Consider the following 26,623-nt stretch of genomic DNA (forward strand, 5'->3'; position numbering starts at 1 on the left):
CACACTTTGAGATACGTCACCAGGTTTGCAGTTATAAATGTTGGTATGATATTAACAAAGCTCAGCAGCCTTTTGGAGACCATGTTTAGTTTAGTTTAGTTTAGTTTTTTAACCTCTGGAAGTCGTGCACCAGTTTTGAAACCTAATATTTTCTTTGCCAGTAGTAAACAGTCTAACCTAATCTAGGTTATCTTCTGTCATCCTCTGAAACCAACGGGGTTTCTTCCTGTCAAGGTGGTGCACCTGCTCACATCAGCTCCGCCCCCCCTCCTCCTCTACCCCCCCCACCGCCACCCCCACCCCCGCCCCTCTGCCCCCCCTCCCCTCCCTTCCTCCTGCTCCAGCTTGACTACAGTACCCAAGCGGCACCGCGCCGCTCTCAGCTCTCTCTCGCTCGCCGCTGCGCCAGTCCGCCTCGCTGACTCGCAGAACCAGTTGGTTTGGCCCAGCTTCTTCTTTCCTGCCTTCTCCCTGTGTGTGCTGCTGTTGTTGTTGCCTGGTGTCAACCTACGCCGACGAGAGAAGAAGACATATCCCTCCCTCTCCTCTGTTAGAGGGCCGCTTCCAATTTGCCTTCACTTTCCTCCTCGCCGGCACCATTGGCTTCCGCGCCGTGCCAGTCAACTCGCCTCCTTTCCCAGCCCGAGTTGAGCAGCAACAGCTCGGAAACATCTGGCCGCCGCAGAGTGCTAGACTCCCCGTCCCTCCGCCCGCTCGCCTCGGCAGCCTGTTATGGAAATTAGTCCAAAGTCAATCTAGTTTTGTCTCCGAAGGACAAACAGAGAAGAAGAGGGGGGATTTGACGGAGGAAGCAGGGAAGACGTTGGACCTTGTTGTCTGTAAGTGCTACCTCTAATACCGGAGTCCGATTAAAGGAGGCTCAGGAGAGAGAGAGAGAGAGGGTGGGTTACGGAGGGGAAAAAGTAGCTAAACCTTCCTTAGCATGACTGTGTTGTGTCCGCGCACTAATAGTTGCTATGTTAGCTCCCTGTCCGCGGTGTTTTAGCAGCTGTTGTCATAGCACCGGGGCCTTCTCAACAACTGTAAATAGCTCAATATTGTCGCCTGTTCGCTTTACTTTTGTTAGCAATGATCGGGCTATAGCTAGCTGCGTGGGTCACTGTGTCTTTCTGTGTGTGTGTGTGTGTGTCCGTCTTTATCTGTGTTTGTTTGTTATGTCTTCCTCAAAGAAATCGATTACAGTCTTCTTGTGCTGTTAGTTTGTTCGCGTACGGTCTCACAGCCTGTCACCAGCAACATTACTTTGACTTTTATGCTGATTTTTCTTCTCCGGAGAAAGCTCGTAAAATGTCATCACTGGCAATTTTACGCCGCTTTAAATGAAGTTAAGCGGTATTCTGGTCTAATTTATAACAAACTTATCGATCACGCTGTTGAGTTCGAGTGTTGGATTTAGCACTGTCACGGTACTGAAATGTGTCATGGCAAAACAGAAATTGAAATAGTGCATCAGGGGTTGCAGTGTGTTGTGCAGCGGCCACAGTAATTACACATGCAAACAGAAACTCCGGTGAAGTGAATTAAAGTATATGTTGGATAATTTGTTTTTTGTTTTTTTGCACCATAAATATATTTAAAGTCATTTTAAAACTTAAATTTAAACAATATTTTACTTCTGTTATCTTGAAATATTTGTAATTAACTTATAACTGTTTAATACGCTCACGTGTTGCTCATCACTACATATGAAAAATAACTTTAATGCTCCTAGAATTTTTCTGGACATTTACGTGCGGCTTGGAAAAAACGCAAAGAAGTTCCTACTACTTATTTGTCTTTATTCATCTTGTGACATTGCGAGGCGACAATATCTTTAAACCGTGGTATGTGTATGCAATGTTAGTCTTTTAAACTTTATTAAAGGCTTTTGGGACGAAATAAACGTGGTGCTGTTCATATGCTCGCATATATTAAGTAGCTGGAAATTCACACGCTCCAAACGTGCACACTTTAACCAAAACGAAAGCGAAATAGTGCTGCTGTAATAAGTTTCTCCCCGGTTTATTAAAGGCTTGTATATCTTTTGTTAAGGATTTGCACTCATTAGTTTCTTTCTTTATTACTTGTTCCCATTGTTTTCTCATTTCATTTTTGTTCCTGTCTGTTGTCCCGAAGTGTCCGAGCGGGGGTGGGGGGGCTGTTTAGGTGGGGGTGTTGGGGTAATGGACGGATAGAAAGATAGATGAATGAGTGAGTGAGTGAGTGAATGAGTGAATACAAGAAGAGGCAGCGGCGCTGAACCGTAAAGAAGTGGAAAACAATATCAGCTGCGTATGTCTGTCAGTTGCAAATGTGCTGTGTTGGCCTTTGTTTATGGTCACTGGAAGAAGACAGGGAGAGAAAGACAGAAAAAGGTTTAAACATTTGACAACATCAGAAAAAGATTAGAAGACAAAGTTTTTACTTGGAACCGCTGTGTATATTTTGTAAACTTTCCCTTTTGTAGTTTCCCTTGTAAACTATCCCTTGATAGTTTTGGTAGGAGTGGGTGGTTGTGGTTGCACGATTTGGTGGCTGAACTCTTTTCTGTTCCCCCCACCAGAAAAAAAAACAAAAAACAAAAACAAATCAGTGTCCCTGCATTGCATTTACTAAATTTTACTACTTTTTTTTTTCAAAGAGAGAGAGAGAGAAGAAAAAAAAGGGGGAGAAAGAGGGACAAAGTTGCGTGGTGTTGGTAGAATGAAAGAGGAGTCTGGTGGCAGGAGTGTAGAGGAGGCAGCATATGGCTGTAGAAAGAGCACAGCTGGAGGTAGCATCTCCATCTGAGGATGATGTCAGAGCAGCTGACAGGCTGCCATCCACCCCACCTCCTCCTCCTCCATCCCTCCACCGCCTCCACCCCTCCCCAGTCCTTTATTGTGAGTCTCAGCGGCAGCCTGGGAGAGTTAGTGCTGTGTGTGTGTGTGTGCGTGTGTGTGTGTGCATGCTGTGTATGTGTGTGTGTTCGTGGCTGCCGATCAGCGCCAGTTAGGAGGAGGAGGAGGAGGAGGAGGAGGAGGGAGGTGGTATCTCGTTCCCCCTCCAACATCTCCTCCACTTTGCATCTGTCCCTCGCAGTTTGAACAGCGTGTTTTTTTTTTTTTTTTTTGCCTGCCTCCCTCTTCTTCTTCTCTCCTCTTCTACCCACTCATTGACTCAGAGAGAGCGAGCGAGGAAGAGAAAGAGCAAGAAAGAAAGAGAGAGAGAGAGGGAGAGAGAGAGATACACAGCCATTCCCAGCCAGCCAGAGAGCCCAGCTATTCTGCTACAGTGGAGTTAATCAAGTTGATGCATACTGCTGCAGGTATAGTTTTTTGTGTGTGTGTGTGCATGAGTGTGTGAGAGTGAGTAGAGTAGGAGAGTCCGGGGTAGTGGAGTAGTTATTTTGTTTTGTTGTGGGGATCTCCGGTGTGTCAAAGCAGTGTGAGCGTTGTGTGAAACTGCTGGTGAGCGCTTCAGTAGTAAACTCGTGCTGGTGCTGCCTGTCTGAGGGGTAATTGCAGTCCGGGAACACTCTGCTGTGTTTTTACTTCGTAGTCTACAGAGCTGCATTTAAATCTCAGCTGTTGTTTTGCGTCCTGTTTGCTGCTTGTGTTGTCAGGCATTTTGTTCGGACAGTTGTTAATTGAAAGCAAAGTTACAACTGTTACAGCTTTTTTTGTGTGTGTTTTTCCCTTCTTCTTTTTTTTTAAACTGAGCTTATTTAAAGTTATGCTTTTTTGACTAACATTAATTAAAGCAAAAAAAATGTAGTCCTTTTTGTAATTTATAAAATTTGAGCAAAGAGAGATAAACAAATGTTTTAGGTAATAAAATAGCAAAAAAAATGTAAGACGTTAAGCAAAAAAATTGAGTGAGCAGTTGTTTAATCCTAATCATCTAACCTGTTTTTTTTTTCTTTCAGTTAAATCTAACTCGCTGTAAAATTACTTGAAAGCATGTGCGGTCTACTCTACCCACTTTTTTCCCCTGCTGTCGGCTGGAGTAGAGGAGACTAATTTAGAAGTTGCAGATTTGAGCTGCCTGAATTGGCTAGACAGCTGTAATCGCACTCCCTCCTAGTCTTAATCTCTTTATCTGGCTAGCAGCTGCCATATGGCCCCCGTCAGCTGGATCAGATGTGGGTAAGCCTCCCTCCCCGGCCGTCCCAGCCTCTCCCTCACCCTCTCCCTCCCTGCCCCTCTGCGTCTCTCTTTCTCAGACCCCTGCCTGAGCTGGCTGGCCGGGGCCGGGTGGGCCCAGGTGACGGGCCGCTGCCCTCCTGAGCCTCCGCCGACGGCTCCCTCCCCACCGCCGCCACCGCCGTCTTTATTTTTAGCCATCTTTAAGGATTAGGATTGATGCTGTGACGAGCAGGGCACTTACAGTGATTGTATTGTAAATCTTCTCTTCTGGGTGGTGGGTGGAGGTTGGGGGAGCTGAGGAAGAGGGCAGTTTCTACTATGGGGCGGATGTGTGGGGTTTTTCTTGTAAGATTCAGATGGGAATGGAGTGTGTGAGTGACGGATGGTGTGTGTGTGTGTGTGGAAGGAGGAGGTGGAAGAGGGGTTTGGCTGGACGAGAGGTGGGGGGGGGGGTGGAGAGGTGGGAGGTGGTACACCCTTGTCCCCGTAAGCCCCCTCATTAAAAGCAGTCTGAACAAGCCGGAGAGCGAGCACACACACACAACACACAGACACACACACGCACACACACACACACACAGTCTCACACACACTGACATTCTTAGTTTAGCTTCATTCAAATGAGGTGATTTAACTGCTTTGGTTAACACAGTGCAGAGCGGGACCAATGTATTTTCTCAGGCAGGACAAATCGACTTGGTTAACAGGTGGGACTTAATGATTTTACAGATTTCATTCTCGTTACCGACTTAAGTCATCTGAAATTTTAACTAATTAGTTGTTTGTTTTTTCATTGAATAGACACATTATTTTTTTTAAGTACACCTGAAGAGCATTGCTGCAAGTTTTCTATCCTTTTTTTTTTCCCTCTCGTCTAATCTTACACCTAAAGCCGGTGCTCGCAGGTTAAACGAGGGACAAGCTGTTTTGTTTTCGACAGTGCTATTTCAATTGGGCAGTTTTCCTGCTCGACTTAGCCTGTGGAGGTGGTTGGTAGGTAGGCTGGTACTAAGTGTGTGTGTGTGTGTGTGTGTGTATGTGTTGTGTACGTGAGGACAGTGTGTGCAGCTGAAAGCCGGTTACCTAAAAGGGCTGTGCCAGGCCAGGCCAAAGTGGGTTAATAAAAATAACCAGCGTAGGAGCAGTGACAATCCAGGAGTGCAGGCAGAGGAGTTAGTGAGATACAGAGAGAGAACGGAGAGACAGAGTAGAAGAATCTGTCGCTGATAGTTTACCTGAGGTTAAGTCTTTCTCTGGGTAAAAACTAGAGATTATTCTTTAATTACACGTTTTAATTGTAAATATGGTCAGTTTTCTTCTTTTTCACCCTTGCTTTTTATTTCTTTTAGATTAAGTAAATTATTAGAGAAATAAAGTGGAAAATTTGCACCGTTGTAAGAAGGAATGTGTGCATGACTTTACAGTGAACCTGCATGGTGTTTTTGAATTTGAGCAGGAATATATCTATCTTTGTGAAAAAAAAGAAATCATCGCTGTACATAGGTTTGTTACCTAGTATACCTGAAAAAATATAAATAGATTTTAAATAGGTATTTTTTTCTTTGTTGCATGCTTTGTTGAGATTTTATTGGGCCTATTTTAGTATACTTTTTATGTGTTAAAAATGTTCTTTTTCTCAGTCTTTCTGTTGTTACTTACCTACCTTCTCCTGATGTGTTCTCGCTTGCTCGTCTTCTTCTCTGTGGTTTGTTTTCAGCATCTCATACCATATGCGTTTTTGGCATTTGTCTCTTCTCTCTCTCTCTCTCTTTTTTTTAATTGGCCTTGTTTAAGATAATTTTGTTCTCAGAAATTGTTTTAACACAAAAGCCTAAGTGATGATAAAAACAATATCATGATCTCAACGCTGGAATTTTACCTCAGACTCAGAATCTCTCTGGTTTTTGATGTGTCTCCGTTTAAATCATCTTTTGGAGGTTTTGCTTTTCGCCTACATTTCTGTTCCTTTTTTCTTGGGTATTTACCTTCAGTAAATCATATTTTATTTAACAGTTTGTTAAAAATCTTCCAAAACTTCTTTTAAAAACCATAGTAGGGAAATTTTGTCTGACATTTTGGATACTGAGACCTGTATGATCTGTGCCTAACTTTAACTCTGCTTCTGTGTCTCTGTGTGGCTGCAGGTTATGAGGACGGCAGGATGGAGTTCCCAGACCACAGCAGACATTTACTCCAGTGTCTGAGTGAGCAGCGGCACCAGGGCTTTCTGTGTGACTCCACGGTGCTGGTGGGCGATGCCCAGTTCCGTGCACACCGTGCTGTGTTGGCCTCCTGCAGCATGTACTTTCACCTCTTCTACAAGGACCAGCTGGACAAGAGAGATGTGGTGCATCTCAACAGCGACATTGTCACAGCCCCGGCCTTTTCCCTGCTCCTGGAGTTCATGTATGAGGGCAAACTGCAGTTCCAGGACCTTCCCGTAGAGGATGTGCTGGCAGCGGCCAGCTACTTGCACATGTATGACATTGTCAAGGTGTGTAAGAAACGTTTGAAGCAGAAGGCCACGGCGGAGGCAGACAGCACGCGCAGAGAGGATGATGGCGGGTCCAGCTGCTCTGATAAGGCCGACAGTCTATCAGATGGTTCTACCGGCCGGCCCGCTACTGCCGACCTGCTGCACAGTGATGAAGAAGAGGAGGGGAAGGCCGAGGGTGGACCGCTGTGGCTGAGGCTGCCGTCTGCAGACAGACCAGGGACACCAGCCATGGCTACAACCAGCCCAGGCCGCGGTGAGGTGGAGACGCAGGGTGGGGAAGGTCTCGGGGAGGCAGGGAAACTGCTCTCCCCGGCCGGCAGCCCCACCAGCTCCACTGGATCCCTCTCCCAGCGGTCCCACCGCTCCGTGGGCTCTCGTGGAGGGCACAGGGGCAGGAGGGTGTCAAATGATGCGGCTGACTGTGTCCTGGACCTGTCAGTCAAGCCAATCGCCGGTAGCAACCACAGTAACCACCACCAGTCCTATTTCAGCGGGGCAGCGACACCAGACAGCCTCCAAAGCCCATTGGCTGTGAGGGTGAAGGTGGAGAGGGGCGTGGCTTCAGACGAGGAAGAGGAACTTGGAGGTGGGGACTATGAAATGGAGCACAGTGGCATCACCAAGGCGACCGTTCCCAACGCCAACGGGGGCCTGACCCACCACGGGGTCGGAGGGCCTCTGTCAGCCCAGCGGCGGCTCGGCCTGGAAGCGCACCTGTCCGCTCTGCGAGAGGCCTCTCTGGCCTCTGAGCTGGAGCGGGAGGAGAAGCCTTCAGCCACAGCAGATGATGAGGACATACTCGGGGGTGAAAACGAGCGCACCCAGGCCGAGGCGGCCAGCATGGATAATTCCCTGCTGCCCTACGTCTCCAACATGCTGTCGGCTCAACACACCCAGATCTTCATGTGCCCGCTGTGTAACAAGGTTTTCCCCTCCCCTCACATTCTCCAGCTACACCTCAGCTCCCACTTCAGGGAGCAGGAGGGTATCCGCTCCAAGCCCGCCGGAGACGTCAACGTGCCCACCTGCACCATCTGCAGCAAGACCTTCTCCTGCATGTACACGCTGAAGCGCCACGAGCGGACACACTCTGGTGAGAAACCCTACACCTGCACTACATGCGGCAAGAGCTTCCAGTACTCACACAACCTCAGCCGCCACGCAGTGGTGCACACGCGTGAGAAGCCGCACGCTTGCAAGTGGTGCGAACGGCGCTTCACGCAGTCCGGGGACCTCTACCGACACATCCGCAAGTTCCATTGTGAACTGGTCAACTCGCTGTCAGTGAAGAGCGAACCGCTGGCACTGCCCAATGTCAGGGATTGGGCGATCGAGGACAGCTCCCAGGAACTGTGGAAGTAGAAACAGACTGCTGGGTTTGATAAAGAGAAAGCAAGGAAGTGGAGAGTGAAAGAAAGGCAGAGAGGCACGGGGAGGTGGAGGTGGGGAGGGGCAAAGTTTGATATTCGGGGTTTAAGTGAGTCATGTTCTTGTGTGTCGCAAAATCTCATTCAATTGCACTTTAATAGCACATGAAAATGTTACTACTGAGTTTTTTTGTCGTTGCTGTTTGGGGTAATTTTGTTTTATTCTATTTTATTCTAAACTCTTACATTTATTTGGCGTAAGTTCTGTTTGGTGGTTTTCATTGCGTCTAAGGACATGGGTCCCAGTGAGAATGTCTCGCCTTTTTGAAGAATTTTCACTCTGTTTGTGTTTCATCTCAGACACAACACTCCGACGCTGGCCAGCATATCGGTCCCAGTCCCACAGACAGCAAACACCACTGCAGGAGTTCAGGTCGAACACACTGAAGTGAAAAAGCATTACAATACACTAAACGGGTACTGTGATCACCACGAGTCGATACCACCACACACACACAGTTTGAAGAAGTCTGTGTGTGTGTGTGTGTGCGCGCGCGCGCGTGCAATACTGCACTACTCTGGCAAAAATTTCACCTGACGTGCGTGAGTGTGTATGCGTGTGTTTTGTGTGTATTAGTTTTATTTTCTACTGGCATGGAGGTGTCGTTGGCGAAGCGCTCCCCGCTTCTCTTGTTAAGCTCTTTGGTGTTGTGTGTTCAGGGGAAAGCTGACTGACTGACAGACAAACTGATGGCACTCATGCAATGCACAGCCTCCTTTTTTCACTTCCAATCAATTTGAAGTATTTTCTAAAAAATGAAAAGACCTTTACAAATTATTATAATAATAATTATTATTATTGTTATTAATAGAATTTTTTTCTTAAATCTAGCTGGCAGTCTTTAAAACATCTCTTGTTGGAAAGGTATTTAATTTAAGGTTGTTGTATATTGTTCTGCTATAGTTTTAAAACTTTAATCCTTTACCATTTTTTTAAATTAATGATTATTATTATTATTATTTTGTTACTTTTTTTGTAATGGGACCTGCTGTTGTTGCATGACGTCCAAACCTGTATATTTTAAAATAAAATGTGAATTTGCTGTATTACTGTACACATTGTAATTGATCAAATATTTGACAACGGGCTTTCCTTTTCTTTTCTTTGTGAATACTACTCCAGGGTGCGGTCTGTTGAAAAACTGAATATTATTCTCGCGACTATGGAAAAAAATGCATGAAAATTTGATTTTGTCTTAAACCTTTAAGTTGTGGATTTTGCATCGGGGGGGGAAATGGTTGAACATTACACTTTCGACAGTGAAAAGTTGGATTTTTTTTTCTACTCGTCGTAGGTCTGTCGCTGGGCTCCTAGAAGAATGTTACCGAATGTGTTTCCGTCGGATGTTGAAGCGATATGATGAAGCATTTGAAGCCTGTGTCTATATGCACTGATCTCTCTGCTGCGTGCGTGTGCCTGTGTGTGTGTGTGTGTGTGTGTGTGCGTTTATGAGCGTGTGACTTGGTTATTACCAGTCAATTTAACCTACTGAAGATCTACGTCCACCCAGCACTTCCTCCTCCTCCTCCTCCTCCTCCTCCTCCTCAGGCGTTACATTTCTCCACTGCTGCATGTTTGTTTTCCATCTCTCATCTCCCCGTCCTCTCCAGCTCTAGACGCGGTCAAGCCATTTCTTAATTATGTCTGCTCACTGGGCACTTGTTTCAGGTCTGCTGAGTGCAGTTTTGTGGCTCTGACTTGGCTAAAGTGTGAAGGATACAGAGAGCGACAGGAAGGAGAGAGGCTGAAACTGAGCTGTCCTGCTGAAAGTTGAAGGGTCAGATATCTTTGTCACACTGTTGCATCACGCTGAGCTGAGCTGAGCGGGACCGTGCTGATTCAGTACAGTAACCCACCCAGCTCAGTGCAGCGCATCTCACATTAGACGCAGTGGCGTGAATGTGATGAGATGTTTGTACGTGTGTGTGTGTGTGTGTGTGTGTTTTCCACTTAAAACATAATCCTTACTTTGAGACAGATGGGAGAGAATTGACATGCCTGAATGCACCTTTTTAAGCTAAAAGACATGAAATCAGATTTTTGCTGAAAAGATGCCTTTATTAAAAACGAAAAAACAAAAAACATTTCTGACGCTATGGAAGTATTTGATACTGTAGAACATTGAGAAATAGTTGTTTAAAACGTATAAATTCAAGGAATTTATTGAATTTATCAGAAAATTATGTCTTATAATATTTTGCTCATGTGATTGGAAAACTCTGTTTTGTATGTGAATGTTGTGTTAGAGTTGGGGCTACATCAGTTTGATATTTTTTCTCTTTTTTTTTTTAACCTCTGTATCACTAAATTTTTTGTCATAACTTTCAAAAATAATGGTCGAGCGTTTATACAATCCAAACACATTCGACGTAGAGATACTGAAAAGTGAAGGCTCCACATTTCCCCTCACTCAGATGTTGGTGAGTGTGTGTGTGTGTGTGTTTGTACAAGTGTGTGTGCATGCCCCCACTGATGTGCATGTGGTGGGTGGGGTGATTGTATGTGCCGCCCTGTCATCTGGTGGCACCTACAGGCTTTGCCAGTGCAACAGTGTGGGTGACATTGCGGCAGTTTGCACCGCATCGTCTCATGTTTTTTTTTTTTTTTCTTCCACGAAATGTTATTTCTTCACTGGCAGCGTCTCTGCATATGGGCTCACTCCATCCTGCTGTTGTTTTCATCATTACTGCTGTTTTTTTGTTCCGTTCTGTACCTCTGGTTGTACTTGACCGCCTTAAACTGCTGTAGTCCGGGCTGTTTTTTTTTTTCTCCTCTCTCTTTTAATTTTATTTTTTTTAATGTGTGAGTGTAGGGTGGAGTTGTGCAAGCGATGTCAACCGCTCACGACGCTGTGAAGTAACCACCCTGATGAGACATCTCCATCTTTTGCTGTGCTTACTTGAAAACAAAGGGGGGAGTTTTTTTTTTGTTTGTTTGTTTTTTTGTTTGTTTTTTGTAAGGCAAGGTATAAAAATAAAATGTTCAAATGTCATAGACAGTTTATGGAAATACAGATTGGGGGGGTGGAGGGTGGGGGGCGTGAAATGACTGAGTCTGTTTTTTGAAAAAGGACAATCAATGTCTGGGAAAAAAAACAAGCAGATTTTGATTGAGATATATTTGCTCCCCCTTGAGATTAAAAAAAAATTTCTTTGCTTTTATGTTCCTTTTTCAGATTTAGTCATTTTTAGCTTTGACAATCATAGTTGGGTTGATTTTTTTTGTTTGTTTTTCTCAAGGGGAGTAAATTCTAATTGTGTTTAGTTTTGTAATTTTTTGGTGTGTTGTTGTTGACATTTTTAAATTGTGTGCAAACTGCAATAAATTATAAGAATCTTGAAATTCAACCTTCGTGTGAAGTTCTGTTTGGCTTTTCTTTTTTCCCGAGCTTCACCTCACAGGTTCTTTACAGCCATTAAACTCACACCGACAACTGAATATTCAAATCTAACATCTTTTCAAGCTTGTTTCTGTAAATCGACCACTTGGAAACCTTGGTCATTTATTGTGTAACCTTGTCTTATTTGCAGCCCACATGCTCACACATACACACAGTTACAGGTTGCAGAAGGGCCAGTGCAGGAGGTCTTAGCATCCTGTTTCTCAGTGACTTGCGATGTGGGCGGAAGTTGGAAGCATGGGCATGTGTGCGAACATGTTTGTGTGTGTGACAAGCAGCACAGCGAGTTGTGCTTGGACACAGCACGATGGCCTGCACATTTGCAGTGTGTGTGTGTGTGTGGTTTCACTGTGTTCTTTTGCGTGCCTGCACAACTCCTGATATATCGGCTGTGCCGGCTGAGGTGTAGGCTGCATTTGAGAAGAAAATGTGCAGCAGCTTGTTGGGATCCAAACCCCCAGCAACACACACACACACACACTCCTTCCAAAGCTCCTCAAGTACAGTTTTCCAGTAAAGAAATCAGCTTTAGCTAATGTCTTGCTGCACAGTAAACCTGCTCTTACAGATGCATTAAAAGCCCCTGCACTCAGAGGCCAAGGAGCAGCGCTCATTAGGCCACAGATGGTCTCTTCAGTAAGCCCCCAACGCACACTCACGCGATAAGCTCACTCCTAATCTTTATGACATTGTCCTCTGTCTGACAAATGCCTAATATTGGTTTAAGAAACTTAAAAGTTTTAAAAAGATTTCAGTTTGGTGTCCATTTCAGGCAGAGATCAAACCTTTTTTTTTTTTTTAGCAAACATTTCAAACCCTTAACGTTCTATTTGATTGATTGGATTGGAAGTTTATATTGTGTTTTTTATGGTGAGCAGTTATTTGAAATATATGTATCTAATTATTTAACGTTTTACAGTTTTGGATAGATATCTTCTTTTAAAACTGTCCAAACTATGTAAGAAGTCAGTGTTTCTTAAATGCCTGCTCTCAGCACTGCTCTCAGTCGTCATTCCAGACAGACAGCAGACATAATGATAACTGCTGTAGAAAATACAGCAGCCCTATCCTTTGGTTATGCGCTGCCTGGTGATCATTAATTGCAAGCTGCAGTGTTGTAAGTGAACATCTGCTTGTAGACAACTGCTCTCTCTCTCTCCCTGCGAGGAGGCCGTGCGAGGTTTGCTGTGAATGTAGGTCATTAATTTGTTTCTGTCCTTTGTTTACTTAAGGAAGGGGGACAAAGGGGCAGCTGCAGAACCATTTGGCTGTGCCCAAGGCGGGCCAGCTCAACATGTTGGGAGGCTGAGACCAGCTTGGGCTCCTGTCTGGGGCCCGGGCCCCTGCACTCTGCTGCTTTGCGTGAGGGAGCGGCCTCTGCCAAGCTGCCAGGGAGGGCTCGCGTACCAGGGGAGGGATGGGGGAGGAGGAGATAAAGAGAAAAGTGTCACTCAAAGCGTCCTGATGTTTGACTGTTGTGTCTTATTTTCAAACCAGCTTCCAGCTCGTCTCTCTAAACCGACATCTGTGGGTCTGGCTGAGAGAGCATTCTCCATAACTTTGTTGCAACTTCCAAAATCAGCTCAAGACAGATGTTTACATCCAAAAGACACGTTTGTGTATCTAACTTCTCCTAACAGTATATTTGTGTATTATGAGATGCATTGTTATTATTTTGCATACAAGGAAACCAGTTTTTTTCAGAATGGATAATCCTGTGCATAAAAAAAAAAAAAAAAAATGAAGCCGGTTAAATGTGCAGTAAGAACAAAGCTCCGTCATAAAGACCACAACAAACAGGATTCCAGCTTTTAGCCTTGACAAGACAGCCTCTTCACAAAGCATTCATTCAAAGCTTATACCACACTATCGGGCAGAAAAGCCTTCTGTATCCTTTTCATCTCTGAGACTTGTTGATTGTCTGTGAAAAAGGAAACACTCCCAGGCCAGGTCTAGCCACGGAAGAATTGACGGAGAGAGAAAGAGGAAAGCAGGGACCAACATGTGTGTGTGTGTGTGTGTGTGTGTGTGTGTGTGTGTGTGTCTGTGTGTGCGCAAGTGATCGAGGATTGTCTGCATATTTAAAAGAGCCCCTTTGTCAGGCACTCAGCACAGCAGGACAGAAGGCAAGCAACAAGCGGCCCGCCTGCAAGCAGACAATACAGTGGCACTACACTGGCTGGGGAGGGGGTGGGGGAGGTGGTGGTGGAAGAGGGAGGCAAAGGGGGGATTTTTTTTTTTTTTTTTGGGGAAAATTGGGAGGCACAGTGTCCCAGCAAGCCATCCATCCATCCAGCCACCCACCTCACCCGCCTCCCCCTTCCTGAAAACAAAAGGCGACACAACTCGAACTTGAATATCTGTGTGTCTCTGTGAGAGGGGGGGCCCCCCAAAATACTACTTACCCATAACCCCCCTCTGCAACCCCCCACGCACCCCTTCACATACACACACACACGTAACATAAATACATGTGTCTACACATATAAGAAAAACTCAGATAAGAATGTCATTCAGCATCAGTTCACACAGTTGCAAGAGCACACACATTGTGGCTGCACACACACACAAACACACACACGAAGAACACAGGTTTATATAACCTGTGATCTAGCGCACGCACACACACACACACACACACACACACTCATACACAAACACAAAGGCCTCCAGCTGGTCTGTCTTTAGGGCTGGGCTGCGATGGGATTAAACAGTACTTGTCCTTTGTGTGATTCTTGTATGGAAGGAGAGCAGCCACGAACCCTCGACATAAGTGAGAGAAAAATTGACAAAGAAAAAAAGAGGAAGGGAGAAAGGGATGGAGAGACATAAATCTTTCAAGCAGAAGGATTCATTTGAAGAAGATGCGTCTGAGATAAACAGCCAAATTAACTGGATTTAAGGCTGAAGCAACCGTGAAACCCTGCAGAAAGAAGCGAAACCTCCGCTGCCCTCCATGCTTCTGCCATCCTCTCCCAGCTGTGTGTGTGTGTGTCTGCCAGATAAGGGGCATTACCAGGGCGTGTTCGGGGTGTTGTTAGAAACTGCTGGCACTGGGACACATACGCACGACTCAGCACTTTATCATCACCATGGTGACCTGACAGGGTCACGCAGGGAGGGGTCCTTTAGTGTCACTAACTCAACCTGCCGGGCTGCTGCTGCTGCGGTGTAGATGTTAACAGCTTAACTGTACGTGTGTGTGCGTATGCGTGATGTGTGTGCTGGACATCTGCTGCACCTGCCTGCTGAGTTGTACACATGTGTAAGCACCACACACACACACACACACACAGACACACACACACACACAGACACACACACACACACACACACACACACACACACACACACACACACACACACACACACACACACACACACACACACACACACGACAAGCAAACAGCAGTCAGCCAGCTGTGATGTTGTGGGAGAGTGAAGTTCATTCTCACTGTCATGTCTGTCCTCCTGCTGAAACACAGTGGAGACATGATGAAGGACACACACACACACACACACACACAGTATTCTGGGTAATAGCTCATACCCCTGTTGCTGTGTGCTGTATCTTACTATTGGGGGTGTAACAAATCACAGAATTCACGGTCACATTCGATGTGTCACAGCGCTGTCAAGCCGCAATACATTTTCAAATCAGCTAAAATAGGAAGCAGTATGTGTCTTATATCCAATTGTCGGTTTATAATAACCTTTAACTCGATAGAAGTTTAAGTTTTGAAACTTTGGAATGAAACAGCTTTTTGACCCGTTAAGAGACGTTTCTCAACTCCATGTAACTTTACAGTGCAAAGACAATGAGATGTGATGACAATTCATTTACAGTACAATCTGATACCATACTATACAATCCAATCCAATACAAGATGACTGACTGATAATGACTGAGGCAAGTTTACAAAGTTCACTCTTCTGGCTACTCAGTTTGCTTACTATGTTTTATCCAGTCAAACCAGTTTTAATTTAAATATTGCCCGATACTAACATATACAACAGCATACAACTGCTGTAGTTCTACTTCAAAGTGCTTTCAGCAACTCAACAGTATGAAGGCTCTCGTACTTCAGGTCACGTTGGTCACACTGATCCCAAAGAAGATTGATTTCCAGAAGAACTTTGAGAAATTCTGATGTGAAAGCATGAATCGGGCTCAGCATACTGAACTAGCAGACTTTGCCTGCCAATGGGAAAATTGATTGCAGGAGAAAATAAATTTATGCAAACAATATGTTGAAACATGTCGGCCTCGCCGCTTATTTGTCTATTTATCATGTGGTCGACGTTTTCTTGACACAAGCAAAGACATCGAAAACACTCCTGACAGCAGAGAATGTGCATGAGAGGAGTTAACTGGCACACATGCGTGTATGCATGCAGTTATTGTGTGTGTTTGTGTGCGTGTTTGTGTGTGTTCTCTCACCCTGTGATGCCAACCTCTCCGCTCCCTCCCAGCTCTGGCCAGGCACGACCCATCTGTCACATTCCTCCTTCCATCCCTTCTTCCATCCCTCCCCCATCCGCCGCACTCTGTCCATCCCTCCCTCTGCGTACCCATCCTTCTTTTCCACCCCTCCTGTTTCTCTATCTGCCCCCATCCGTCCATCTCTCTCTCTGCCTCCATCACCCTCCATCCTCCATTCCACTCCCTCGCTCCTTCCTGTAAACTCCTCGTCTCTGTTCTCCTTCTCTTTATCTTTAATCTCTTAAGAAGTTCCTTTTAAGTGTTCGCTCTTCTTCTTTTCTTCCACCTCTCTCCACCTCCCTGTGTTTTTGTTGTGCGTGTCAGCTCTTCTGTGCCTCTAGATGACCAGGCTTAAATTGATGAAAATGAAAACATCTGGCCACTCCAGCTTGTGTAATAATACTAATAGTCATCATCAAAAGATAACATGATCAGGCCCCAGAGCTTTTTTCCATTGTAGCCCCAGCTACTTGAGGCCAACTTGGGACCCTGCAGGCCCATGTAGAGCCCTAAGGCCCAGTGTTACTGCTCCATGCTGAACCAAACTGATCCAATCTGGGCTAGAGAGACAGGGGTCCTGCCTAGGGAACTGGCACTGTCTCTGTATATGTGTGTGTGAGTAGTGTAGCATCAGGGGTGTAGCCCGGGGTGTACTGGCATGGCTGTGCATTGGATTATTGAAGGCAGCTTGGGACCATCTGTATGGTGTTGGGGAAGAAGTAAAGAAGGAGGAGAAGAGAAACAGACCAAAAGAGCAATTTTTTCTTCCTTTTTTGCATCTTTAATTTTTTTTTTTTTTCCTTTACTTTGCTTCTGTGCAAACAGATTCAACAGAACTGAATTAAGCAGCCTCGGTTTCACCACCATGAAGATACTGTAGAGCCAGGTCTGCTCCTTTCATGTGGGATTCTAGATCCCAAATATGAGGTCGCGACCCCTCAAAGTGGTAACATAGAATATGAAAAAAGAAACAGGATAGGAGAGCAGACAAAGCGTAGGACATTTTTTCTGACATTTCTTTTTTCTCAGCTGCTTGTGTGTCTCACTGTGAGCTGCTCGATCCATCACTGCAGACTGAAATATCTCAGTAACAACTGGATAGATTGCAGTAATATTTGATACAGACATTCATGGTTTCCAGAGGATGAATCCTAGTCACCTTGGTAGTCACTCCCATCAGCAAATGAGCAAATGTTAGCAGGCTAAACACATGCTAATTATGCAACATTATAAAAGCTAAACCCTCAGCATGTTAGCATTGCATGTAAGCATGCTGATGTTAGCATCTAGCTCAAAGCACCACTGTGCCCAAATTCAGTCTCGCTGAGTCATGCAAATTCAGATGTTTCTGTTTATAGTACTGTCTGCATACAACTGTGACTAAAAAACAGTAATGTTGTTGATCATTCACGACTAGTTGTGGTTTGTATGAAGACTTTCCCTGGAACGGAAAGTCTCTGATGTAACCCAGAGAATTGTCTTGATGAGCCATTTTCTGTCCTCTTAACATCTAAGCAATTAAACTGAATCAGGACTTTGGCCGGTGAAAGAAATCTGCAGTATTACAGATGAGAGGCAAGCTTTCACTCCACTTACTTTCAGTACTTATTTATCCTGCACAGGGTTTGGAGAATTTCCCAGCACACATTGAGTGAGAGGTCGGTACAACCTGGACAGGTCGCCAGTCTATCACAGGGCTGGCAAAGAACAACTCATACTTATGGTTTCCATTTCATTTAACCTGCATGTCTTTGGGCTGTAAGAGGAAATTGGAGTACCAGGAGGAAATCCACACAGAGACCGGGAACAACTCAACAAAAAAAGGTCCCAGCTGGCAAGAGACTTTGATTTCCAGTAGAGACTCATGTCTGAACAAGCACCCTGGTTACTTTTCCTTAAAAGTGACAACAACAATCCTACAGGGGTCTTGTAACATTCCTCTATCACTTTCAACACACAAAAAGTTTTAATATTTGCAATCACGTTGACGCACAAGATTAGATTGTATTGACACTAACCAGGTCAAAACACACAGGGAGTAACACAAGGAACAAATGCTGGAACGTTTGACAGATATACAGACAAAGATGATCTGGCAGAGAACAAAGGGGAGACCAAGACTTAAATACACTAGGAGGCGGGGAAACAATTAGACACAGGTGCAACACATTAGGGGCGGACCAGGTAATCACAGAGGTGGGAAACAAACAGGACTTGACTCAGGAGCTGGATGTGACAATGTGTGTATCATGGCTTTTACTGTAATGGTCTTGGCATGTTTGAATAAAGTCAAAATATAAACACTATAAACTCTTCATCACTTCAGAAAGTTTGTATTCACATAAAACTGAAAATGACTCCAAATGCCAACATTGAAGCTCTGTACATCAGGCACAAGAATCACTTTGGATGAACAGAACGTGCAGACCCACATTAAAGAACCCGACAGCTGTGTGTGTGCATGCATGTGACATGTATGGTTGTGAGTTAGTGTGCGTGCATATAGTAGGTTTCCAGAAGGTCTTCTCAAGAAGGCGGACAGGCTGGCAAGCAGCTGTGGTTATAAGTCTGTTTCTCACACACAAACACACACACACACACACATCTAGGAGCCCACACATGCACGCGCACTCTCTCTCTCTCACACATACACACACACACACAAAACACAAGCTGTTGTTGCTTAACGACTGGGCTGCTCCGGAGCACATCTGCACTCTGCATTATCATTAGTTCTCTCCCTCATCCCCAGGATCGCTGACAAAGTGAACAATACCGACAATCACCCCCATCAGCTGCGGCCATATGGGCGCCATCCATAGCTGTAGCCCCCCCTGGCTGGCTGGGTGGATGAAGGGGGTGAGGGGTAGAGTTGGTGGTATCGGGATGTGGGGTGTGGGGGGGGGGGGCATGGCAGCAATTGTACCAGCATCTGTTTGGCACTCACTTGCTCACTCTGCCATTTTTGAAGACGAGTCGGCCGAGCTGCCGACGAAGAAAGTTTCTTTTTGCTGTTATCACAACAATCCTGACGTGTGTTTGTGTTTTTTTTTTCTAATTATCTCCCTTCCCCACCCATCTCATTTATTACTTCTCCTTTGCTGCCTCCCTCTCGATCTGCCTCCCTCTCCTCCCATTTCCCTCCCCTGGACAGTTAAATGTATTGCCAGGTACGCTCCTGTCGGCTGCGTCTTGTAATTGCCACCACCTTAATCCTCTGTCCTAATGGGCTGGAGGGAGGAGGAGGAGGACGGGGAAGAGAAGGGGAAGGAGAGATGTGTGTGTTTGTGGTGGGGGAGTTGGCCCAGATGGCACAACAAGGTGCGCTCCACCACTCTTCTGCTAGATCCCCAAATCTCTCCCTTCCTGTGGCCCTCTCTCTCTTTCTCTCTCTGTCTTCTCTCCTCCTTGTCTTTCCTCCCTCCTGGACTTTGAACCCAGCTGGTGGAGGTGTTTTTTCTGGGATCAGCAGCAGAATCCTTCACTGCTGTTCTAATTATCTTTCAACTCCAAACCCCAAATGTATATCGTTCTTTTACATCCACATTCCTCTCTAACTTCTTTCTCTCTCTCTCTTTGATGGATCACAAGCAGAAGCTTCAGTCGCTCATTGGAGATTTTCGGAAAAACACGGCACTTCATAGCACATGTGTCACCTTGAGATTAGCGTTTGTTGATGCATAGTTTTAGCCTGTTTGTGTTTCTGCTGTTGTTTCTGTATAAAATATGAAAATGGGGACTACACGTGTAGCTATTAACTGGTTCCTTTTTTCTGGAGCCATTTTATGCACCTCTATGCAACTGAAAACTACAAACTGAGGACAAATTATTTAGAAAAACAAACTACAAACTATTGTGCAGAGTCAGAAGGAACCATAAGTTCACCCAGACTGGGTACAGAAAGGGTATAATATGAACTGATATGAACTAATATATTATTGCACTCATACAGAATAGTATGGCAGAGACTTAGGAAGTGTCAGATATCCAAAGTTCAGTTCTTGATTACTGCTGAGCCAAATCTATTTACTGATGAAGCCCATTAGGTGTTGCTGAAAGCTCCTGTAATAGCAAGTAAGCGGACTTTATTCTGAAGATTTCTACATTTGTTTAAACTGTATGGTAAAATAAAAATAGACTCTTTTTTTTTACTGGTGACACGAAATGTTCTTTAAAGCAGGATCAACTGACATAAAAATCACCTTATAAAACTGATTTGATTCACAGTTGTCAAGCAGTTACTTGTTAATTCATCCAGCAGAAACAATCAGAGCAATATTATCATTCATTTGAGGCCAGCTAGTAGCTAACTTTGTGCATTTGCTGTGTGGTGTTGTGCAGGTAGTGAACAGTGAGTTTATCACTATACTTTTTTTTTCTCTGGAAACAACTTCCCGCTGCTGCTGGAAATGAGGCTGATGAGAGTGAGACTGAAGTTGCCAAAAACCAAAAGTGTCTAAAATGCTCCAGAGAGCTGAGGGGAGCGTCAGAGTCAGAGACAGAGATAATTCTCTGTGTTACATACTGTCATTTGACAAACTGTCAATATTAAACTTTTAAAATTTCCACTCACTACATTAAAACTACTTCTTAAATAATTATACTTACTGTAAATAAACCATCACTGTAGCCTATGTACAAAGACTGAAAAACACTGTTTAGCAGTAGCTTTGTCAACACACACTTCACATCGCAGTCTTGTGTTTTCTACAGGTGATGTTTATTTGAGGTGCCGTAAAATCCCAATTCTCTAAACATCCATTTGCCGTCAGCTGTCAGCTCCTGGTGTTTTTCCCAGTCGCCAGCTGATCTTCACCGTCAGGGTCACAGATCAGTTTGTGAACTGTTGTCCTTCCGTTAGCTGGTTGTCCGCTAACAGGCTTTTATTCTGGTGAGACAAAAACAAGACAAACCAGCTCTCAATCTCTGCCCATACAGGTGTGTTTAAACATGGAAAGTGGAGGGAACGTAAGTGTACATATTCATACACAGAGAAAATGATTGTGTGTGTGTGTGTGTGTATGCCCTGTCCTACTTCAGCCCCTCCTCACCCAAACAGAACAAGCGCCTCCTGGGCAAATATTTAAAGTCAAAACAGGCTGGGCCCATAAAAAGCTGAGAGGTGGTGGTGGTGGTGGTGGTGTGGCTACATCTGTCAGGGGGGAGGGAGGGAGACATGAGAGGAGAGAACTGAGGGAGAAGAGGGGTGGCAGCAGCTGCTGAAAGGAGTCTGGACACTGCTGACACCAACACCTGTCCATACTGGAGACACGCGGCTAGCAAATGTCCAGCCACAGCCCTTCAGACACACATAAGATCACACACACATACACAAACATGCATGAATCTATCTATGCGATTGTGGAATTAACTATATGACAAACGCACACATAAAGACTCATAGATACACACACACCTAACCCAGCCCTTTGTGTCCCACCACACCCCTTTCCTCTGGCTGACCCCCATCTGTTGCCTCCCTGGGGAGTGTGTGCGTGCATCTGTGTGTGTGTGTGTGTGTGTGTGTGTATAAGGGTAGGAGGTCAGGGGAGGGGACAGGCAGGCGTTGGCCCCGGCTGCCCATTGATCAACAGCTGCTAGGCTTCTCATGCTGAGCTGGACGGCTGGGAAGGTGACAGCAGCTGGGTTTAGGAGAAGGTAAAAGCCCAGGGCCAGAGGCTGGGACCCGGGGTTGGAGTCGAGGTCGGGGCTAGGGGTCGAAGCTTACAGGCTCGGGGCTTGGAGCGGAGTTGAAGCTGGGGTTTGGGCCGCAGGAAAGGCCAGACATGAGTGAGTTTTCACCAGAAGGAAAGGAGGCGGCAGGGGTGACAAGCTAGGAATGGAGCTGCCAGAGAAGGGCAGCAAGGCCTTGGACAGCAGCCAGATGCTGAGCAGGGTATGGATGCCAGAAAGAAACAATGAATTTAGATAAAGATGAGTCGGAGCTGGGGTATGTTCAAAACAAACTGCTACATGTAAAGTGTCATCTGAATATGTCAAAAGGCAAAAGTGGTGAGTGATACCAGTGGCCACACTTCATAGAAAAGCCGCATAATATATAATAAATATTCTAAAGTCAATGATTTTACGGTTACTTAAATTAAGGACATTTTGATAAAGTTCTGTATTTTTGAGAAGATCACTGCACTTATGACACAACACTGTGGTGCAATAACGGTGAAAAAGGCTCTGCACACTCAGGGCAGATGCAGGTGTGCAGTTGTAAAACCAATTATGGTCACTAGGCCTTCATCAGGACAAATGTTTAATAATCAGGGCTCCCAGAGGTGATAATAACATCAACTAATAGAGCACATCTGTGCTTTGTCATACAGGTACACGTGGGAGATACAGTTCAGAACTGTAGTTCCAGATACAATGAAAAATACAACATACAACAAAAAAACTGAGCATAAATTAATGCAGACGAGTTGTTGCAGTGAATTTGTTTTTGGTGGAATTTCTGTATGTGTAGCCACAGATATCATTGGTTGTTGATTGTCAAATTATTTATTGCTTTTAATCCAATAGAACCTTAGGAAGCTTATTACGATTTTCACTGTGCAAAAAAACCTTTTGACTTTGTCCCCTGGCAGGCTGGATTTCACACTTCACGTCTGTGCTGCAACTGTTGGTGATTGTTGTTAGGAGGACGTATAGGTTGACATGTGGGGTAAGAGACTTACCAGGAGCTCATATAAGAGCTGACAGCTGTTAACAGTGTCGGCCGTCACACATCTGCTGCATTCGGGCTCTTTTACAGAGTGGTCATAGTTCAGGAGGGAGGAGGAGGAGGGGAGGAGGGGAGGAGGGAGGGGCTGGAAAGAAGAGGAGAGAAGAACTGAAGCAGGTGAAGGAGGGTCAAGAGAGATAGTGAGTAAAAACAACTTTGTAGGCTTTTAAAGCCACCACATTCCACAGAGAGGTTAGAGTCACGGGTCAGTGGCAGAGCAGATCAGGTAGAGGTTCACTGGGTTGCCCAAGAGCACTGCAGAAGTGGTTCAGAGCTGTCAGACACCCTTAAATCACTCTCACAAATACATAGGTTTGGACCAGCCTCTTTAACGATACTCACGGTGCTTGATGAGACATGGGAATAGGACAATGTGCTGAATTTCATTAAAAAAATAATTGACCTGACCTTAAATCTTCTCTCTGGAGTTTTTCGTGGCTCGGGTGCCATGAGGAGTCAAGGCCTCAAGCAAAGGAGAAAAATGTTCCGAGCTCCAGTAAAAGAAAACTGTATTTCAGATGCTAGACTTTTATTTTCACTGCACTCTCTTGTGGAATGTTCCTTTTAAATGTGAGAATGTAGGAAAATGTGGCAGATGTACTGCCCGAGCAAAAACACGTGTGACTAGTTGCTGACCTTTGTTCACAAGTCAGACCACCTTAACAGAGAGACAGAGAGAAGGTAACATGAGCTGGAGGTAAACTCATCACGCAAGGGCGTATTTCCACCTTAACCCAAGGCCGCGTGAAACAAGTCACCTCTGCTACTTTGAGGAAATACGTTTGTTTGAGAAGAGGGATACCACTTTCACATCTACACACCAAATATGAGGCTAGAGCCAGGAGCTTAGCTTAGCATAAGGGCTGGAAACAAGGAGGAAACAGCTACTGTTAGCCTGGCTCTGTTCAAAGGTAATGAAATCTGCCTACCAGCACCTCTAAAGCTCACTAATTAACATGTTAAATCTCATTTGTTTAATCCGTGCAAAAATAGACGTGTAAAAACGAGGAGTTGCGGTTTTATGTGCTCGACTATTTCTTGGCTGAGAGCAGTAGCTTTCTGGAGTCCAGGCAAGCGGATTCTTGGATCTGCCCCTTTAACTGGATCCGCAACTAAATCTGGTGGGTTCTTCTCTGGCCCATGATCCATCATCATCCGTGCATCAGTAGTTTTTGCTTAATCCTGCTGACAAAGAAAGAAGGAAAGAAACAAATCAACAAACCAACAAACAGGCACAGGTGAAAACTTAAACTCCTTGGCAGAAGGAGCAAGAACTCTGCAGACAGTGTGATGGACATGGTGATATGTGCACACTCTGCTGTATGTCATGGCGTTTCCCTTTTCTTACAGGGGCCTTTGTTCCCAGGTCAAAGGTCATGGACACACAAAGGGAAGAAGTTTAGTTCAAAGGGATATTTGAAGAGGCAGAGAGCGTTCTGAAAGGGTGCATGTATCTCTGCGAGCATGTTTGTGTACATGTATGGTAAGTGACTGTGGCCGAACATCACAGTTGGCTGAAGGAGAAAAACTCATTTGCTTGTCCATTTACTCTGCTTCCCTTTGCAGCACAATGCAGCAGCAGCCACTGCACAAAGAGGCCTCACTGTGGGATTCAAATGAAGGAGGGAGGAGGGGGGCAGCGAGCCCATAGAATGGATGAAGGGGTTGTTGGGTGGGGTACGGAGGTTGAGTTTGGAGGGTAGAGAGGATTGAATGAGTGGTACAAGGGGGTGGGGGGGTGATAGATGATGAGGGGTAAAGAGGAGGGAGTGGTGTCTGGTCACAAAATTAGCGCAGCTCCGACCCAGATCGTAGGGCAGTGGTGCCCTCCGGCCCGCTGTGACGGTGTCCAGCCTCTCATCAACATAGTCACACAATACTTCGGAAGGCTAGGCTTCATGCCAAATGCCAGTATGTGCGTGTATGTGTGTGTGTTTTTGTGTGCTTCAAGGTGACACAGTTTATTCAACAAGACCACCTCACTCTGGACAGCTGTGGAGTTTGGTACACCAGGAAATGAATGTCCAGTGTGTGGGAAAATCAGGCAAGATGTTTTTGCACTTGTCCTGCTCTGAAAGCCGGACGCATCTGGGTGAATTTTTGCATGTGTGAGTGTTTGTGGGGTTTTTTTAGAGGTTGTTGGCGCATTCAGATGTAGTCAAATAGGCAGAGGAAGCTTGGTGAAGGCAGGGAAATAAGCTGCAGGTGAGGCTGTGGTCGAAGCCAACCAAAGTGTATGAATAGTAAACGCACTAACACTGAGGAGAGAGACTGATGGAAACGCTCCTCTGCCTAACTCTAGCTGTGTGCGGCTCGTTTGGCTTTAATCTATAAAACCATTTGTACCCTCTCAGCGTCCTCATGACACCTTCCATGAAAGATTCTTGAGGAGAGAACGGCCAACCTCTCATGCTGGCAGTTCATTAACAGGAGTTTAGCAATCACAGTCATTTGCAGTCAAATGCCTCCCTCTAGTGCTCGTGAGGAAAATGATCCTGCACGTTCATATTTGAGATCATCTGAGGATAATGTCCCTCAAAAGAAACTGATGTATGAAAACATGCAGTATACAATAAATACACATTCATTCAACAAAACAGTTGTTATAGGCTCATGTAATATAGTTAAGGTAATAACTGATGATTCCTCTTTGGATGATTTTAACATTATCCATGTGTGGTTGCAGAGGAAAACCAGTGCTGTAAACACAACAGTGTTTACACCCACATACATCTGGACTCTCTTACATGTTGATGTCAAAATACATCTATGAGCCTACAATTAATTGCATAAATATTTATCCTAAATATAAGAGATATAATAATATAAGTGACTTCAGATGTGTACTTTGGTTTAATTAAACACAAACTGTATCTGAGGAAGAATTTGAAATGTTGCAGGTCCTGGTAGAATATTTCCTGTATCAACACTAAAAGTTGTGTGGTGGTTATTCCTCCTGTGCTCTAGCTGGACCGTGGATGTGAGTAGTTCCTCTGAACCTGCAAGTCTAATTTTGTGGTATTTGCGGAAAACAAAACCTCAAATGCAACAGTGCTGTCTTTCAATACCTCAGCAAAAATTAGTATGCAAAAACCGACCCAGCTGCACGAAGAAGCCACGTCTCCAAATGTATTACACGGAATCACATGAAAAGGATTTATATGAGCATTAAGGCCAAATATACACTCTTTAGCTTTAAACACACCGCTGACCACAGGTTTTGTTTGCGGACCAGACGGAAATAATCTGTCCTCACATTTGACAAACAAATGAGGCCATTTCATTAACACATCTGTCAAATGTATCCCTGCTTGTTTGAGAGTCACACTTCCAACATTTTGTTTCTCCGATTCATGCCGTGATATAATGATAGCCACGCCGCCACGGCATGAAACACAACAAGGCTGTTAATGTTCTCAGCAACACACACGCTTTTCATACAGTAACGTGAAAATGTGTGCCGTGATAAAAAGGCCTACTGTCAAAGAAACAAATTATCTGAAAGTGATTCGTGACCAAAGGTAACAGGGAAGTGAAAATATTCAAAAAACAATTCTGACAAAAAATTTTTTGTAAAAACCTTTGGAAATAATCCTTAAACTTTCCTAATAATGATGGACTGAATCATTAAAACATTCTCTGCAGTAATATAATGCTTTGGAAAGGAGGATTTGTGCTTTTTTTCAAACGTGAGTTTCAGTCAGAAATGTGATCTGAGCTGCTCATTTGAACAGTTCACATCTGTTATAATGGCAGTTTCTACTGTTGTAATCAGTCTCCTGAAAGGCTCTTGACTCACTCAAGGACTGCAGCTTTAGTACCACCTCTAACAGCAGATACCTTCAAATTCATTTGCAAGAAATGTAATAGTCAAATCGTTAAAGGTGCAGTGACTAAAGAACAACCAGAACCAGTTATCATGTGTTTCCTTTATCACCCAAAGCTAAAGAAGTGT

At 44.8% G+C, this 26,623-nt stretch overlaps 1 protein-coding gene across 3 annotated transcripts; it reads left to right on the forward strand.

Annotated features, from left to right (window-relative positions):
* The first annotated feature begins 409 nt into the window (after window positions 1–409).
* zbtb18 (zinc finger and BTB domain containing 18) lies at window positions 410–11,394 on the forward strand. Of its 3 annotated transcripts, XR_005894912.1 has the most exons (4): window positions 816–839; window positions 3,164–3,307; window positions 6,272–8,101; window positions 8,352–11,394. XR_005894912.1 is itself a non-coding variant. In XM_041050450.1 (3 exons), the coding sequence occupies exons 2-3, from the start codon at window positions 3,292–3,294 to the stop codon at window positions 7,984–7,986; spliced, it is 1,731 nt and encodes a 576-aa protein (XP_040906384.1). In that variant the 5' UTR covers window positions 816–839; window positions 3,164–3,291; the 3' UTR covers window positions 7,987–11,394. The 3 variants fall into 3 exon arrangements, 2 of the variants coding, with proteins under 2 accessions (XP_040906387.1, XP_040906384.1); XM_041050450.1 differs by having other exon boundaries at window positions 6,272–11,394; XM_041050453.1 differs by lacking the exon at window positions 3,164–3,307 and having other exon boundaries at window positions 410–839; window positions 6,272–11,394.
* The last annotated feature ends 15,229 nt before the right edge of the window (window positions 11,395–26,623 follow it).

This window comes from Toxotes jaculatrix, chromosome 11, assembly GCF_017976425.1.
Source record: "Toxotes jaculatrix isolate fToxJac2 chromosome 11, fToxJac2.pri, whole genome shotgun sequence".
NCBI lineage: Eukaryota > Metazoa > Chordata > Actinopteri > Toxotidae > Toxotes > Toxotes jaculatrix.